Raw genomic sequence first — 19853 nt, forward strand, 5'->3', positions numbered from 1 at the left:
TTATAAAATACTGTTCTTATGTGTTGTGCATGTTTCCCATTTCTTAAAGTGTGTTATAGTTATTTTAAACTGCCTGACACATATAATACTTGCATTATATTTGAGGATGGTTCTCACTATGTGTTTCTTCAAATAATGTTCTTTTCTTTCCCTTTAGTATGACTTACAGATTTTTGTCAGAAGTTAGACAGGATGTACTGGGTATTGGAAGCCATGTTAAACAGACCTTCAGTGTGAGGTTTCATGTCATCTGATTAGGAGCTACATCACTGTTTGCATTTCTTATAGCAGCGATTTCTAGAAGTTTCCATTTCCTTTAGTGCCTTTTTGATGACTTTGTTGTCCTTGGGTATCCTTAATGACTACTTCCAAGTAGAGTCTATAAGCATTCACTTTAAAATCAGGCACATGTCAATATAGTTCTGGTAACAATCAGAACAATTAGATGAGATGAATAAAAGGAATAATGATTAGAAAGATAGAAGTGAAATTTCATTATTTGCAGATGACATGATATTCTACAGTCCACCTAGAGACCTATAGATTTATTAACCAAATTCAGCAGTGTAGCAGGATACAAAGTCAACGCTCAAAAGTGAATAGCATTTCTGTACACAAAGAATGAATGCACCCAGAGAGAAATTAGGGAAACCATGCCTTTCATAACAACATCCAAAAACATGAAATACTTAGGAGTTAATTTAACAAAGGAAGTAAAAGGTCTATATACTGAAAGTTACAGTACTCTGAAAAGGAGATCCAAAAGGATTTCAGAAAATGGAAGAAGACAGGGAGTGGTGGCACAGGCCCGTAATCCCAGTGCTTGGGAGGCTAAAAAGCAGAAGGACCACAAGTCCGATCTGTGTAGTGAGATTCTGTAGACCCTTTATTAAACATTAAAAAAAAAAGAATGCTTTTTTTTTTAAAAAAAAGAAAATGGAAGGATATTCCTTGCTCATGGATTGGAAGAACCAACATTGTGAAAATAGCCATACTCCTAAAGTTGTTAGACAGATTCAATGCAATCCTGATTAAAATACTGTTAGTGTACCAAACAGATCTATAGAAACCATTGCTAAAATTCATCTGGAAACAGAAGGGGCCTAAAATAGCAAAAGCAATCCTGGGCAACAAAGGAAAAGCAGGAGGTATCACAATCCCTACTTGAAATTATACTATAAAGCTACTGTGATAAAATCAGCATGGTACTGGCAAAAAGAAAAAACACAGACCTGAGGATCAATAGAACAGATTAGAAGATACAGACACAAGTACACACATACTCAGCCACTGTATCTTTGACCAAGGGGCCAAACATTTCACTGGAAGAAAGATAGCCTCTTTAGTAAGTAGTGCTGGAAAAACTGGCCTTCCACATGCCAACAGCTAAATAAAATTAGACCCGTGTCTATCACTATGCACCACACTAAAGTCAAAATGGATTAAAAATTTAAATATTAAAACAGAAACACTACATCTACTGAAGGAGCAAACAGGTTGAAATCTTGAAGACAGGAGGTAGGCAGAGAGTTCATGAACAAAAACCTAACTGCATGGGAAATACTTCAAAAAAATAAACTAGGATGTCATCTTCTTCAAAAGTTTCTACACATTGAAAGAAAGCAGCAACAGAGTAAAAAGAAAACCCATGAAATGGAATAAAATTATAGTTGACTATTCCTCAGACAAAGGATTTTATCTAGAACAAATAGAGAATTTTTAAAAATCAGACCTCTAGAGGGCTGGTGGAATAACTCAGCAGACTAAGCCCCTGCTTTGGCAATACAGGGACCGGGCATTGATCCTCGGAGAATGCTTGGGGGGACATGCCCAGTCGCACGTGCAGCGCTGGCCCCGCCCTCTGAGTCCAGGTGTGGTGGCGCACACCTGTAATACCAGTGCTGGGGAGGCTGAAAAAGTAGGAAGATCACTACAAGTCCAAGCTGCAGAGTGACACCCTGTACCAAATACATTAAATAAATAAATAAATAAATAAGTTGGGCCTCCAAAATTCAAAGACTCAATCCAAAAATGGGCATGTGAGATGCATCTACACTTCTCAGATGAAGAAATACAAGCGCCAAATAAATATATGAAAAAATGTTCAATATCATTGATCATTAGACAGATGCAAATTAAAACAACACTTAGATTCCATCTCACCCCAAAAGAATGGGTAACATCAACAAGTCAACCAATTACAAATGCCGGCAGGACTATAGAGAAAAAGGAACCATTCTCCATTGATGGTGGGAGTGGAGACTGGTATAAAAGCTAGAATTGGTGGTCCCATTTTACCCGGCTACTCCCCTCTTGGCTGTTTTTGTAGATGACCTGAAAGCATCATACCAAAATGATATATGTGTACCCATGTCTATAGCAACACAATTTGTCATAGCTAAATCTTGGAAACAAACCAAATGACCATCACTGGAGGAATGGATAAAATGATGTGGTATTTTTACACAACAGAGTATTAGTCAGCTATAAAAAAGATAAATCTGAGGTTTTGTGGGTAAATGGATACAACTAGAAACTGTATTGGTTAGTGAAAGAAATGAGACCCGTATGTGCGAAAACAAGAGTAAATAAAATCTGAAAGGTACAATAGATACTGTGAAAAAGGAAAGAATCTGTTCAAAGGGAAGGACAAACTGGGATGAGGAAAAGGACCAGAGAGGGAGCAAAGGGGGAGAAAAAGATATATTTATGTATGTTTTGGGATGCTTAGATAATCATACAGCTGATTTCTGCTTATCTACATAGGGGAGAAATTGAAGCTTAAATTTTTTCTTGTCCTTTTTGATTCCTTATAACTTTTTTTTCTTTTTGTGGAACCAGGGATTGAACTCAGGCCATAGCGCTTGCCAGGGAAGCACTTATTCTACTGAGCCATCTCTCCGGCCCCTCCTTATAACTTTTTTAAAAAACCAGTTTTGCATGCTTATATCTGGTAATCTGAACAACTAATGTGAAGACAACAACCATCGCTGTAATGTAATACAGCAACCATCGCTGAATTTCTGTTTTGTTTGGTGAAGCTCTGTAACGTTTATGTTTATTTCTGTATTTTTAGATAATAAAAATAAATTAAGACATAGACAAGTATCACATGATCTCACTTATGTGGAATAGAAAAAGGTTGATAACATAGAACTACAGTTGAATGATGACCAGTCTGAGGTGTTTAGTGGAGAGGGCTGTGGTGATATTGGTCAAAGAATTCAAATTTTCAGTATGACAGTCTAAGTTCAAGAAGCCTATTACAAAACATGGCAATTATAGGTAATAATATATTGTATTCCTGAAAAAAGAGTGGATGTAGAGTTTTTACCACACAAATGATATATGAAGTATTACGTACATTAATTTAGTCATCTCAGTGTATGTATATTTTAAAACATTGTATTATATATAGCAAATACATAAAACATGATCTGCCAATGTAAGAAATAAAATTTAAAACTTTTTAAAAGATGTAGGATCATAATATTGATATAGGTCCTAATGCAGCAACTGCCAACATTCAGGTATGAACTATGTTCTATAATATACAGTCCACAGATATTTTATCTCCCACATTTTGTTAGTTATTTGTCTTGCTTTTGGCTGAAACTTATCAATGTCATGAACTGTGTTAACCCTTTGATTTTTAATTCTAATGTGTTACAGGCTTAAAAAACAAATCTGTGTATAATATAGTTCACTACACTGGTGTGAGAGGGGCTTAGTCATGAATGTTTATACAATTCATTTTTTTTTCTGTACCAGGGATTGAACCCACGACCTTGAGCTAGCCAGGCAAGCGCTTATTCCACTGAGCTATCTCCTCAGCCTGCAATTCATTTTAAATATTTAGAGTTTTGTTCCAGGCTATTTCCTGTCACCAGTTTTGGGTTTTTTTTTTCTTTTTATTAATTTTATTGAGAAAAAAATAGCAATGAGACAGTTTTAATACAGGTTAGTAAGACAGTTTCAATAATACATTCCATATTGTCTTTGTAGTAGTTATTCATAGTACAACATGCAGATATGATATCCTGTCCAAACACTGTTAGTATAAATCTTTCTCAATGAATTAAGAGAAAGTAGCTGTATATCTATCCTACCTATTTCATATATACAGATACAAAATGGTCCTTCATTTATATCCTCTTCTTTGTTTAGCTTTGTCAAGGATGGGTATTTCATTGCCATTTAAATAGTGGAGGTGTGTGAATTCAGCAAAATAATACAATATAGTCCAGTAGTCCATAATATTGGTGCGTTATCCATAGGAATGGCAATATCAGGAGTTGTTGACTTGAACCTTTCACAGCTCAGCATATTAATATGGCTTTACTTTTTATACCTCATTTTTATACTTTTCTGCTGGATGGTTAAGACCGAGATAAAGCAAGACCTATATAACAAAAAATGTAACTTTCGTATCTGACAAGGTCAGTCAAATATCCTCAGGATTTACCCTGAGACATGTACAGCCATTTGTAGATCTTTTGTCACTGTCAGCCATGTGGATGAATCATGGCCATTGCTTGACCAATTTGCTCTCTGTGAAAGACAGAGAATGTTCTCTCTAGGTGAGTCTCCTTAGGCACACTCTACATCGTTGATCACTTCCTCTGTGTCCCCATAATCTCCTTGATCAGAAAATTTGGGACACCACTGAGTTACAGGATGTTACAGTATAGGTTCGCTTATGTCCTGAGTCCTCACTGACCTTGAATGGCTAGGGCCAAAATATTGGCTGTCCTTGCAGCCCTTCTTTTTACTAATTTTTGGTCCACAAACTTAAGTTGTCAACCCTCCAGAAGAGAAGCTAAATGATATAATCCTATAAAATAGGAAATTGAGTTTAACTTCATTAACTGTCTGAATATCAAACATCTAGACATAACATGGAACAGATATTTTCCATCAAGTATTGCTATGTTGAACTTTAAATCCCTACAGAATTGTCACCTGTTTTTTGATAGGTACAGAACTACTGCAAAAAATCCTTAATCAGAACCAAAGATATTAGTCAGGCACTGTTACAGTTTGTGTATAGGTGTCCCCCCAAAGCCTCATGCAATCTTGGAGTGGCTTCTGGAGTTTGTGACTGATTATTATGGGTATGGATGCTGCACTTGCCTGGGGCAGGTAATTTGCATTTCATTGTAAGGAAGGAAGAGAAGCTAGCTGCTTGAGTTGCTGCTACTTCTCCTTTTTGCTCTTGCTCATTGCCGCCACCATGAAAGGTTGTTCTCTGCCATGTGTCAGGCTACCTTGGAGCCAGGTGAGTATGGACTGAAACCTCCAGTAACTGTGAACTAAATAAACCTTTCCTTCCTTCATTTTGAGTGTCAGGTATTTGTCCCAGCAACAAGAGAAGAGTAACTAAGACAGGCACTATGGGATACAATTCTAGTCTGAGCTACTCAGAAGGGTAAAGCAGAAAGAATGCTTAAGCTTACAAGTTTGATATCAGCCTAGGCAACACAGACCTATGTCAAAAAAAGCAGATACTATAAAAATTAAGTAAGGGCCTAAAAATTCCAAATGTTACCCATGAAAAGATGATGACTTTGCTGTTATTATTTTGTCCATTTTCTACAAGGCATGTAGATTTTCTAAAAGGAAGGTGTATAGTAAAAATATATTTAAGCCTTTTTAGTAGAAATTATTAATGTTTTTGTTGACAAAACATCTGGCATATGGGAAACATAATACAAAAACTCACTACATTGAGCTTTTTTATAAAACATTCCATGAAAGTTTTATAGTTCTTATACGTACTTTTTGTTTCAAAAGCATAAAAATCAATTGGGTAAACTTGTTAAAATACAGATTCCAATGTTTTGACCTATAGATTTTCATTGACTATGCGAATTTACATATGCACACATGTATACAACATGTATGTAGAAATGAAAAGAATGGTTGCATTGTAAACAAACGCTGTAGGCAATTCTGATGAAACTGGTTTCAGCTGATCCTAACAGTGGCCTCTATAATTGTGAAGGAGCAAGTAGTTAGAAATGAGGGGAAAAAATGTAGGATGCCAAGTGAGAAGGAAAACAGTGAAAGAGTTCACAAGCCTGGAAAAGGCAGAGCACAGTGGCACACACTTCTAAGTCCAGCACTCAGGAGGCTGAGGCAAGAGGATCACTGAGTTAGAGGCCAGCCTGGGGCTACAAAGTGAGTTCAAGGCCAGAGTAAAGTGCAAAGCAAAACTCTTATCTCAAAAAGACACACACACAAATAAAAGAATGGAGAATTCATGAAGGTGACAGAAGTGCCTGATTCATTGAGAAAATTGGCTAAAGACAACTAGAGAATGGCTAGAGGATATAAAACTAGCGTAGAAAAGTAGAGGCTAATGAAAACTATGCTAAGATGACTGGGAAATCCATAGTCAAGTTTGGAAGCATATAGAACAACTGGATTTAATGACTATACAAATAGTGTTAAAAAAAGAAACAAAAAATTCTTTAAAATCAAGGGAGCAAATGGCCTGATTAAAAAGAAGTATTCAGGGAGCTGGGAAGATAGCACAGCAGTCTAAGTGCCTGCCCAGCAACACAAGGACCTGGGTTCAGTCTCTGGTACTGCAGGCTGCATTGCTGTGCCAGCCACTGAAACCAGGCATGGTGCCGCACACCTGTAATCCCAGTGCTGGGGAGGCTGAGACAGGAAGATCACTATGAGTCTAAGCTGCATAGCCAGACCCTGTACCTAACAAACAAATAAATAAAAGACTTTTTAAGTTTTTTTTAAAAAAGTACTCAAAGTGAGCATTACAAGATCATGGTGGTTGCCTCAGCGTAGATTTAATAAAACACCCTGTTAAAACCCTGATTACAGAGTAAACCACAACCTGGCTAACATGGTACTAGAAGAACACCCATAATTACTTACTCATTCATGACTGTGCTATACCAACTCTGTATACTATAGACTTTTTGCATTGTTTTACAAAGTGAGAATCTAGAATAAAAGAAAAAGTACAAACACTATCTAGGCTTGCCCAGTGAAATGTAATGCATTAAAGAACTTTAGTCGCTTTAAGGAATCACTATGTCTCTCCAGAACATGTCAGGTTCTTCCCACAAGGCAGACTATATCAGAGATGCACCCTGAAAGCTTTCTTTCTGAGCTCTCTGTCCCACATCTCTCCACTTCCCCGGCCATTCTTTTTATTTATGCAGTATATCCTCCACTGTATCATGAATTGCCCCAAGTATCATCAGTTTCCGCCTCCATTTAAGGTTGAGCCTCACAGACAATGACCACGCAGTGCTAACCCCAGGAACCATCTTCCCTCCTGCACAATGCCATTATGAGTGGGACCTCTGCTCTCATCTCTGAAGGAGAAATACAATCTTCTCCTGCCTACCACCCTCTTTACGTCTTCCATGAGACACAGATAATAGTAACATTGAAGAGCTTCGTAAGCAGGAAATTACCTGGAAACTGTGTTTAGAACTTATTTCAGGCCCACTTTGCTGTATTTGCATAAGGGTGAACCAGCTAACCACATTTCAGTACAACATCAGGTGGCAACCCTAACTTACCAGCATAACTTGGCTGATTAACATTCGCACCTTTCTGAATAAAACAATGAACAAGATCAGCACGATCATGTAGAACAGCCTCATACAACAAGTTCTCTCCAAAAATGTTTCTGCGGTTTATACTAGAGAGAGGCATTTTATTAATCTTCAGTTTTTCTGAAATGAGAGAATAAATGCAAGAAAAAATATTTATTTGAAAATCAGCATAAGGAAAAGTGGGTAAATCCAGCCAATATTCAGAAAGAATACTATATTACATTATGAAAAGTATTCCATCTATGAATCCAATGGAAAGGAGAAAGAGATGTGTAGTTTTTAAATATTAGTAAATTAAAAGTAGACATTATTAAATCTTTTTAATTTTTTTTATCTGGCAGTACTGCACACTGAACCCAAGGCCTTTGCGCTTTTTATTCTTCATTTTAGGGTCTCACTAAATTGTCTACGTTGGCCTTGAAGTTGTAATCATCTACTTCAACCTCCTGAGTAGCTGAAAGTACCAGAGTGCATAAACATTGTCATAGCTAACTCCAGCTTTTTTTTTTTGGCAGAACCAGCCAGGGATTGTACTCAGGCCCTTGAGCTTGCCAGGGAAGTGCTTATTCCACTGAGCCATCTCCCTGGCCCCACCAGCTTTGTTTAAAAAAGAGAATAAACATCTTTTCTTATTGAGATAGGTGAACTGCTTAGAGTGCTGTAATCTTTCTTCTCAAGAAGAAGTTTCTTCTATTTAGCTTTTCATTTACACCTTTTTTAAAAAAGTCTCTCAGCAGAATGTTTAAATTTCCTTTTTCCAGGAATGGCATAGTTCCTATTAGTTATAAAAATAGACAATTTCTCTTTGCAACAATTTGAATGAGAACTCATATTCTTTGTATTTATATATTAAATGTACTAATTGTAAATTTTTTGATTTATTGAAGTTTTGTAAATTTTGTATAATATATTTAGACTTTCAGAAAAGTTGTAAGAACAGGACAAGGTGGATAGGGCTATAGCTTCATGGCAGCGCACACACAGCACATGCAAGGCCTTGGGTTTCATTCTCAGGACTGCAAGATATGCAGGACTTGTTCATTATTGACATTTCTGACAAAACTTTATGTCATTCCATGTCCATCTTTATATATGCATACACACACATAGCATGCATATATATATATATATATATATACACACATACACAGAAATGAGTATATACACTTTATTTTACCACTAATACTGAAGTGTATTTAAGAACATTTTTATATAACTAGTCATCAAATTCTGAAAATTTAATAATATAATCTATAGCCCATATTTCAATTTTGCACATTTTCCCACAATTATTTTCTAGTTTTTTTTTTTTTTTCAGAACAGGGGATTGAACTCAGACCCTTGTGCTTGCCAGGGAAGCGCTTATTCCACTGAGCCATCTCCCCGGCCCCTTAGATATTTTTATTATAACTGAGAATTTTTAGTTCAATACTTCAGGTTTTATAGGAACAGAAATCCAACCTAAAAATAAGAATTTAGCCTTGTCCTTTTCTCCAGTCCTCTTTTATCTTTCTTGCAATCTTTTGTTAGGTTGTTCACATACTCAAATTTGAAAAGAATTCTATAGCTTTCTCCAAAATAGAATTACGGAAAAAAATGCCAGCCTATTAGACAGATGTTCAATTAATGCTAACAAGCTGTGTCATGCTGGGAAAAGTCTTACCATCTCTGACGTTGTTTCCTAATCATTAGTAAAGGAGAACTCTGAAACAATCTTTGAATGTTTTCTATCAAAATTTTGTTTCTCTAAGTAACTTAACAAAAATGGACAAATATTTTAAATATGCCTCACCTCTTTTTAGTGTAAGTCGCTCATTTTTCCTGATCTGTACACTCTGGAATCTGGCTGAATGCATATTCTTTTCATCTTCAATCATTAAAACAGGATCCTGCATTCTTAAAAGTCAAACGTATTTTTAAATTGCTACCAGTTTTCTTACAAGCAATCATAGAAAGCCCTACCAAATTTTGAGTAAATTTTGAAAATCTAAAAGGTATTTTACCGAATATTCTCAAAGAGGCAGTGCAGTTTTAAATACAAGCTGTAGATAATTCTGTCACAGACATGCCTAACCCTGGTGCTTCTAGCTCTCGCTCCATGCTTCCCCTCAGGTGCAGTCACTTACAACTACAAGGCTGTGAGACTCCTGCTCTGCTCCTTACTCCCCAAACTGGCATGCTCCTATCTATCCTACTTACCTGCTAAGGAAAGAAAGGCAAGATTTTTATGACAGTAAAGGGTTCACTATATGGAAATAACACCAATCAAAAACTGCAGAATAAAAATGTATCAACAGAAAAAAAAATCAAGCTATTTAGGGACAACTTTAGAATGACTCTAGCTTCCCCAGCATATAATTATCTATTAAGTCTATAGAATGCTTAGAGAGAAAATTGTGATAGATGGCATACTTGAAATTTTCAGCTGACTTATTCCTTACTTCATCCTCACAGCCATGCTCTTTTGATACAATCTTCTCTGGCATCTTACACATGTCTTCAGTACCCTTTACATCTTGGCTCACTTTCCTTTTTTCCAGTCTACATGACCTCCGTAACAGACGTGGAGTTTCCTGGTCAGAAGCATCATGTGTGGCATGTGGCTTATTATTTAGTGGATCACAAGAGGTGACATTTTGATGAGCCAAACTTTGGAATTCAAATGGATTTGAGTTTTCTATTATCTGTAAAATGTAAATATATCCACAAATAATTACAGCAATGAAAAAATTAACATCAGAACAAGTTAAATTTCCTTACGTTACTAAAAATAAATGAAAATAAATGAATTAAAAATGTGAATGTAATGAAAAATTCTATAATTACTGTAATAAAAGAAAATGTCTATTTAAAAGCTTAAGATCATCAGTAAAAACAACTTCGTTCTTAAAATTCAAGGGAAAACCTAAGATCACTACTGCTTTAATTTTGCAAGAAACAGATAACGTAGAATAGTAAGACCTACAAAAATACTAGAAAGATCATACAAGCCTAGTTAGTTGTTCTACGCAGCCTACTATTTTATTACTTGACAGCAGCAATAAGTGATATTTTGTGGGACGAGATCATAACCGCCATTAAATTGACTTTAAAAGGTTAACAGTATCAGGAATTGCTACCATTTACCCCTATAATCAAACACAGATTTAACTTCTATGAAGATATTTATATTTTCAATAATCATCTAAATTTTCTTGAGTTTATTTATACATCCAGCTTGCAAATGTTCTGAAGCTAAGTTTCCCTATTTTATCACAGCTCAATAAAAGAGTATTTAACTTTATCTGTCCTAAGTAAACCTTTTACTTCCTAAGGGTTTCTTTCACATGAAGACTTGCTAATACGTGTTTCTTGTATTAATACCAATCATAGCTTCCTACAATTTATCCATATTCCTTCTTTCCAGGTTAGAACCCTGGAATATTTAACATTTATGTTCACATCCATGATTATTGTCTCTTTTTCTAAAATATTTTTATCCTGTTATATCTGTTTGGAGGTTTGTTAACCAGAACCACATGCAATTATTACTCTACATGTGCATACTGCAACATGAGCTCAGCGTTATGTCACTTCACACTTGAGTATGGTCAACAAGGAGGGAAGCGGTGGAACAAAGGGCAAAGGAAGGGGAGAAGGGAAGAGAAGAAAAGGGGCTGGAGGGTCTACGGCCATACCACCCTGAACGCGCCCGATCTCGTCTGATCTCAGAAGCTAAGCAGGGTCAGGCCTGGTTAGTACTTGGATGGGAAAAGGGGCTGGAGGGAGAGGACAGAAGGGGGTGAGGGACAGTGAGGGGAGGGGAGAAGAAAATACAGGTGACCGTTATCAGTGAGTTGGTTAAGTTACAGTATATTCATACACTAATACCATTAAGCAAGTTAAAAGATTTAAGTGGTGCTACATTTCCTAATACTGAAAGGTAACCAAAATATATTAATAAATTTAAAAAGTTGCAAAGTATCTTATATAATGTAATCCTACTTGAAAAAATAAACTTACACAGAATTTAACAGAAACAATTAGAGACAATGTGCCAGGTATTACCAATTATTTTGAGAATGAAAATGAGGGATTCTTTTTGTTACTTATGGGGGCCTGCCCCTTAGCTCAGTTCTTTAAGTGGCTGCTTCAACAAAGCAGTCAGGCTCAGGTTGCTGTGGTTTGATCCCCACAACTCCAGCCAGCCAAACCTGCCCTGAAGGCATTCGGAGAAAAAAAAATAATCCTTTTTGTTACTTATTATTTCCATTTATTTGTTGATTACACAATTCTCTAGTGTTTGAATTTTTTATAATGAAGATGCAAATGATCAACATGGAAAAGGAACTTGGCACCACTGTAAGCCACTGCACGGCCTTCAAGCATAGTGTTAAACCATACTTCTAAATTCAAGAGTTTTATCTGGTGGTATTCTCAGCCATAAACACAAAGTTCTGCTTAAGATACGCATGTATTTTTCCTTACCTGGCAGCCCAAATTGCATATTTTCTATGTACAGTTATAAACTGAGATATCACATACCTATTCTGCACTCATGGAAACAAGGTGATTTTCTGAGCTAACAGAAAATTTTGGGGCCGGAGACATAGCTCAATAGAATAAACACTTGCCTGGCAAGCGTAAGGGCCTGAGTTCAATTCCCGGTTCTACCCAAAAAAAAAAAAAAAAAAAAAAGAAAAGAAAAGAAAAAAGAAAATTCTGGTAAAGAATTCTTCGCTCAACACACAAGTACACTTCTCAAGTCTGCTGGAGAAAAAACACATTTTAACTTCATGATCCCTTGAAATCTCTACCCAAGAACTTCTAAAAAAGATCACTGAATGAATGCTTGAGGTTGACAACTGAGAAGCTTTTTAACACAAAGAAGATGTTGAAAGTTACTGTAAGTGGCAGAATCAGACTCATACTTGTACCTACTTGTTCCTTGGTTCCACTGATAACACTTTAGTCTGATAGCTCAGCTACATTAGAACTGTATTTAAAATAGTGAAGTAAAATAAAAGCACTCGAACTTCACCTCTGCTCTGTGTGTACAATCTTCATCTGTCTGAGACATACCAGGCTCCATTTCCAAACATTCATTTCCACTGAGACCGAGCCCTGTCTTATCTTCTGACAATGTGTTCAGGGCTGCCAACAGCTCAGGCGGTAATACATCATCCTCTGTGTTTTCTAGTAAATCTCTACAATATGGAGACAAAGCACTCAAAGATATTGACATGGAACTTGAGGAGTTGCTCAGAGGGTTCATCAGTTCTCTAGGATCAAAATCATTCACTGTTTCAAACAGTTTCTTTCCTTTGGTGCTTTCTGGTGATGTCAGTGACTTTTCTAAGGCAGACACAAAAGTTTCAACTGAGCTTTCTTCATCCTTAGTTTCTGTAGAACTCATGGTCAGTGAGACTTCCTTTCCAGGGCCATAAAATATATTTGGTGCTGCTAAGATCTTCTCTGGCTCTACTAATGATTTCTCTTCTACAGCAACCATACCAGGTACTACAGTAGCAATATTTGAAAGCAGACTAATTTCAGGGGAGTCTCTCTCTTCCCTTAGTTCCTGTCAATTTCCAAACAAAATATCATAATTATAATAAAAACAAGAAAATGTTTAAGATGAAAAATTATCAGTTTTGTTTTGTAGCTTACCCTCAAAAAGTTTTCATCAACTTTCTTTCTTAAAGACCATGACTTACTACTTTCCTATGCCAAATTGCTTGTGACTGAATGTATAGTTAAACATTAATACTGAGCCAAGGGCAATACTGGCTGCATTACATTTACAGATAGCAATTAATCTGTTCAACTGTGTTTAGAGTATTTGCACTGACAGAAGAAACCTCTAACATACAGCTCTCTGAACTTTTTATTCAAGTAATCTTTTTTCTCAGAAGATCTATTCCTATCACAAGACACAAGTGATTAGGAAATACTGTACTACTGTCAATGAATGACAGAAAAGGAACAATTACTTTTGTCAAGATTACCAGAGTCATCTTAAATAAATCCACAGTGGAGAAAGGACTTCAGCCAGACAATAAAAGATTTCTGAAGGACTGAAAGGGAGAACACATATTCACTTGGTACCATTAGGTGCCAGACAACACGACTCACCATCCCTCCTAGTCTTGATAGTAACTGTATGGGACAGTTAACACTTTCTTTCATAGATACAAGTAACAGAATTATTCTCGGAACCTAGATCTGGTTCCAAATTTCACGTTCCTTCCCCTGCTGACTCCTGACTTCAGGAAAAAAAGAAGCCTGACAGCAGAAATGCGTAGTTGACAGGATGAACCACAGATTAAGAAAGCTCCAAATCCTAGCCACAAGACCACCAGGGAACTGTGAAACACAGATTAAGAAAACAGTACTTATTGAAGAGCAAATTCTCAAAAAGGTTTTAGACAAGAATATATTTCTATCTCTTGAAAAAGCATTAAAGGATATATTACAAGTGATACAAGTGCTTTCCTGGCAAGCACAAGGTCCTGAGTTCAATCCCTGGTACCACCAAAACAAAAAATAAAAACTGATACATGTAGATTTAATGTAACTCCAATCAAAATTCCAATAGCATTCTTCACAGAACTAGAAAAACAATCCTAAAATTCATACAGAACCAGAAGAGATTCAGAATATCAAAAGCATTCCTGGGCAACAGCAAAGCATGAGGCATCACAATCCTGGATTTTAAGTTATACTACAGAGCTACAGAGATAAATACAGCATGGTACTAGTACAAAAACAAAATATATTGATCAATGACACAGGACTGTGCATACAGAAACAATACTCGGCACTGCCAGCCATCTGGTTTTCAGAAAAAATGCTGGAGAAAAGACCATCTCTTTAACAACAGTTGCTGAAAAATTTGTATACCCACATGCAGAAAAATGAGTCTAGACCCATGGCTCTCACTCTACTAAAATCAAACCAAAATCAATCAAAAAACTAAGTACTAAAACAATATGCTAGAAGATAAAATGGATGAAATGCTTGAAGACACTGTCATAGGCAAGTACTTTCTGAATACAATCTCTTCTGCACAACAAGTTATATCAACAATAAACAAACAAGATTATACAAAATTAAAATCCTACACAGCAAAGGAAACAAACAGAGGGAAGCAACAACTTACAAAACAGGAAAAATGTTTTCCAACTGCTTCTGGGACACAGGCTAATATCTAAAATACATAACTAAAAGAAATTAAGACATTCACAAAATAAAAGACCTACTAAAAACAGACAAGTGAAACAAACACTTCTCAGAAGACATACAAATGTCCAATGAATACATGAAAAAAAGTTCAGTATTTTTGGTTATTAAAGAAACTCAATGAAGCAATGAGATTCCATGTTACTTCAGAAAAAGCAGTTATCATCAAGAACTCAAAAACAACAAATACTGATATGGCGACAGGAATAAAGGAACCTTTCCTCCCACAATACTGGTAGGAAAGTAAACTAGTACAACCACTATGGAAATCAGTATGGAGATTCCTCAAACCCTAAAAATATAAATTCCATTTGAAGTTGAAAGTAAAGATACCTTATTACAGTGATACAGCAAACTCATGTTTATAGCAACACGATTTATAAATTTTGGAATCAGCCTATATGTCTATCAAGAGTTGAATGAATGGATAAATGTATCCATTCATTTGTGTGTGGTATTTGCACACACAAAAATACTACTCTCCCATAAAGAAAGGTTAAGAAATGCATGTTTCCCTTTCTGAAAAGCATAAAGTATAAATAATTTAAAGAAGAAAACAGAAGATAAGGAACAGTGAGGTGGTCTTTGTGGAGATGGCAAGGCGATCTAGGAAGGGGGAGGTGAAAGATGAGGGAGAGAATCAAAAAGGATCAAGGGGGGCCGGGGAGATGGCTTAGTGGAATAAGTGCTTCCCTGGCAAGCTCAAGGACCCGAATTCAATTCCCGGTTCCACCAAAAAAAAAAAAAAAAAAAGGATCAAGGTATGATATGTGTAGGTACTAATTCTCTGTGGTCAACGCATTTATTATCTTTTACAGACATATAGTAATAAAAAAGAACATACTTCTAGCTACCAAAATGACTAGCCGTATCTCTTCTTGCGAGAGGATCTAAGTGAAGGCTAATATTTTAATCAGCATGATTTAAAAAAAAATCTAAATCCATATGACCTAGCTAATCTATTACATGTATATACTAACCTTTTCTACGTATGACAAAACTTCAGTATTTTCAACTTCAGGTCCTAGAAGAAAAGAGTATGTTTTTATTTCAGTTTTGTTAAGTCACTAGAAATGTACTCTTTCAATAAGCATTTTCTGATCACATAAATTGAACTTCCTCAGATAATTCAAGTCACGTATCAAATATTATTTATTGATTCAAAAAAAGTTAGTTGGAAATAAAGTTATAAAATCCTGAGGGGAGTTGACTGACCTTGTCAGATACAAAAGTTACATTTTTTTGTTATATAGGTCTTGCTTTATCTTGGTCTTAACCATCCAGCAGAAAAGTATAAAAACGAGGTATAAAAAGTAAAGCCGTATTAATATGCTGAGCTGTAAAAGGCTCAAATTGACAACTCCAGACACTGCCAGTCCTGCGAATAACCCACTACTATTATGGACTACTGGGCTATATTGGATTATTTTACTGAATTCACATACCTACAATATTTAAATGGCAAGGGAATACCCATCTCTGACAAAACTAAACAAAACGAGGATACAAATGAAGGACCATTTTGTATCTGTATATACAACATACTTATGACAGATATACAGCTATTTTCTCTTAATTCAGTAAGAAAGATTTGTACTAACAAGTGTTTGGACAGGATATCATGTCTGCATCTTGTACTATGAATAGCCACTATGAAGACAGCAATATGCAATGTATTAATTATTGAAACTGTCTTACTAATCTGTTTTAAAACTGTTTCATTACTATTTGTTTCTCAAAATAAAAAAAGAAAAAAACCCAAATAATTACTCTTGCTTTAGAACCTCATGCTAAACAGTGATGATACACATGATATGTCTATCTTAATTGCCCCAACAGCATAACACTGGGTCCCACAAACACATTCCTTACTTTTCTACTGTAAACTTCTGCTTTACAGTAATAGTGGCCAGCTGTGTCTCAGTACCTTTGCCTCAGGGATACAGCAGGCAATCTTTGTGTTAACTCACTTGGTACAATGAAAGGCAGAGTGTGTCGTATATGCGTGCAAATGTGTCAAACCAGAATTTTCATCAACATGATACTCCATCTAAGCACATGCTTACCTGAGCATCACATAGGTGTAATACACTCACACCACTTTAAGATTTGTTTCGAAAGAGTTATTTTTTTTTCTGGTAGAAATAGCCCAATTCAGTACAATGGCACATGGTAAATCAGATTTGCAAGTTTTGGAGGTCAAAAGTGAATCATCAAATTACTCATACATGGATGGAAATGATCCATCATAGTAAAATACATGCTGTCATTACAGAAGAGGGGAGTGGGTGGATGATGATGAGGATGACTTTGATGCAGGCCATGTGAGCCCAACTTCCTGAGACAGTGAATGGAGCAAGAATTAGCTGAGGTAGAGACAAGCAATGTACACCTCCTTGATTCAGATGAGGAAGAAACCAGCAAAGTCAGCATATATCTGACTAGAAGAAATGTTGTGAAATGACCACACAACCAAATGGAACCATCCAATGTTAAAACAAGGTTTGAAGATATAGTGAAGGCCTTGGCAGGAGCGAATCATATGGGACAGCATGACAGCACTGCCACTCAATGTTAGAAATTATAACAGATGAAATGGTACACAATGCTATGAAATACACAAAGGCTGACAGACAAGTAAAATATCCTGTATACACCAACAACTTTATTAAAAAATACATAAATTATAACATTTTACTAGCTGAACGGAAAGCATTCTTAACTCTGCTGTACTCAGCACAGATTTCTTATGGTAACTGCAGGGATGTACAAGAGTTATGGAAAACCGATGGGTCAAAATATGGCATAAAAATGTATGTCCTGTAGATGTAAAATTTATTAAACTTTCAATTAAGAAATTCATCCTGGAACTCAGCCATCAGATCCTTAAATCATATAGTAACAAACCAAATGATGTTGTGAATAGACTTGTTGCTCCCAACTCCCAAACTAATCAGAATGTGACATCTGACAAGAGGTTCACGGGGATCTAATGATGGTTCTAGTGATATTACATCACTAGCAAAGCACAAGTTGACCAGCACAGGAACTGTACACAGGAACGAAGCAGAAATTCAATATGGAACACTGAAATTTCAAAATGGAACTATATAGTACAATTTGGATTTCAGCAAGATTTACATTGACCTTATATATGGCAAAGAAGAACAAACTGGTACTGCTCATATCAACACTGCACCATTGGGGAAATACTGATAGGGAAACCTCAATAAACTGGAAGTCTGAGATGGAAACTTTCTACAACAAAACCAAAGACAGAGTAGATGCTGTTGGCAAGTTATACAGAAATTATGATGTCACCTGAAACACAAAACATTGGCCAAATGGTTGTGTTTTACTCAATACTAAACATGTGTGACATAGTTTGACAGTTTACAAAGAAAACAATAAACACAAAATACACACAAAAATTTTGTTAGAGGATTGGGACACGAATTCATAAGCAATCATTTACAGTAGAGGAAAAACTAAATGTTTCTGCCCAGGAAACCACACAAAAAAACAGGGACACACTGGTGAGCTGACAGATGAATAGGCAGGCGCAGCATCCCAAAGACCTACTCTGACAATAGGAAAATGCAAAGATGTCAACTGTGCCCTATTAGAAAGAACAAGAAAACAAAACATACGTGCTAGCAGTGTAAGCAATACTTGTGCATAGAACATGCATTCATGTGTGAAGACTGTCTTGTATGTGACAAAGCCAAGACTATTTTTATCATACAATTCAAATGGTATTTTCACTGTACTTCACAAAAGTCTTTATTTCTGATGTTAGCATTTAGGTTTTGTAAGCAACTAAACAACTGATGTGAAAATGTTGATGTCTATTTTAAACATAATAGTACATACTAAGAATATTTTGTTATTTGATGCGCCTGTTAACACTATACACTGTATAGTATAAGAACCTCCTGACAAAACAGCAAGACCAACGAGATGTCAGGTATGTCCTACCAAAAGGCCAGAAAAAGCAAAAACATGTTCTGTCAGTGTAAACACTGAGAATGGAATGTGCTGTTGTCATGTGTGAAAACTGCCTTATCTGGGACAACTGAAGTAAAGATTATTTTTTTTTTTAGAGTGCTATTGGTATTTTCATGTAGGAATTTGATTCCATTATTATCCTGTGCTTTTAGTATATGAGCTGCCAAACTGAACATTCTGTAGTTCTTTTTTTAGACTTTGCACACCAAAAATTAGAATTTAAAAATTTTGATGTTTTTATAAACAATACATATTAAAAGTGTGATATTTTATTTTTGTGATACTTTCCCTGTTAAACACTCACTGTTTAATGTAATAAAGCTCATAAAATTAAAATAATTCATCAACAGAAATATTCTAAAAATTAAACATGGGCTTAACAGATCCATGTTTATAGGATTGTGTGTGTGTGTGGGGGGGGTGGTACCAGGGATTGAACCTTGTGGTTGCCAGGCAAGCACTTATTCCACTGAGCTATCTTCCTGGCCCTATAAGATTTAATGACAAAAAATTTATTATGCTCTGTGGAAATGTATTTAAAATTTTATCACACTGAAAATTTTAACATCAATAAAAAATTGTAAGAAAACTGGTATAGCTTCAATTATTTTTGCAAAAAGGTTGTGTTTTTGTTCCCTTTCAATAAAATTTTAAGTCTTTGGGAATTTAGAAATCAAGAATAAAAAATATTTCACCTTCTTTTTCCTTTAAATCATAAAGAGCCTTCAAAGACCTCTTTTCCCACACTGTCTTTAACAACTTCATTATAAGAATGGTCACTTTTAGGCTAGTTGATACTATTAATTCTAACAAAATATTTTATACTTTAATTATTGTATTAAAAGTAAACATGTTTTCATTTTCTAACTTAAAATTTTACTTTAAATTTATTACACAAATAAACTTTCCATAATCTTAGCTATACTGAATAAATTATTTAAAAAATTGGTATACTTTCTACTTATCATTTGAAAGAGACAAAATATAATGGTATATATTAAAAATAGTTCTAAGAAAAGTATAAAAATGAAA

At 35.6% G+C, this 19853-nt stretch overlaps 1 protein-coding gene across 1 annotated transcript in view; it reads right to left on the minus strand.

Moving 5' to 3' along the window:
- Nucleotides 1-19853, minus strand: part of Ankrd31 (ankyrin repeat domain 31) — a 206556-nt gene that overhangs the window by 150990 nt on the left and 35713 nt on the right. Inside the window, exons 6-10 of the mRNA XM_004643500.1 lie at nucleotides 15794-15837; nucleotides 12613-13152; nucleotides 10005-10276; nucleotides 9385-9488; nucleotides 7557-7712 (exon numbers count right to left, since the gene is read on the minus strand). Coding sequence (XP_004643557.1) covers nucleotides 7557-7712; nucleotides 9385-9488; nucleotides 10005-10276; nucleotides 12613-13152; nucleotides 15794-15837 — 1116 coding nt within the window. The remainder of the gene's footprint in view (nucleotides 1-7556; nucleotides 7713-9384; nucleotides 9489-10004; nucleotides 10277-12612; nucleotides 13153-15793; nucleotides 15838-19853) is intronic.

The sequence above is a fragment of the Octodon degus genome, unplaced genomic scaffold, assembly GCF_000260255.1.
Source record: "Octodon degus isolate 3935 unplaced genomic scaffold, OctDeg1.0 scaffold00177, whole genome shotgun sequence".
Taxonomy (NCBI): Eukaryota; Metazoa; Chordata; class Mammalia; order Rodentia; family Octodontidae; genus Octodon; species Octodon degus.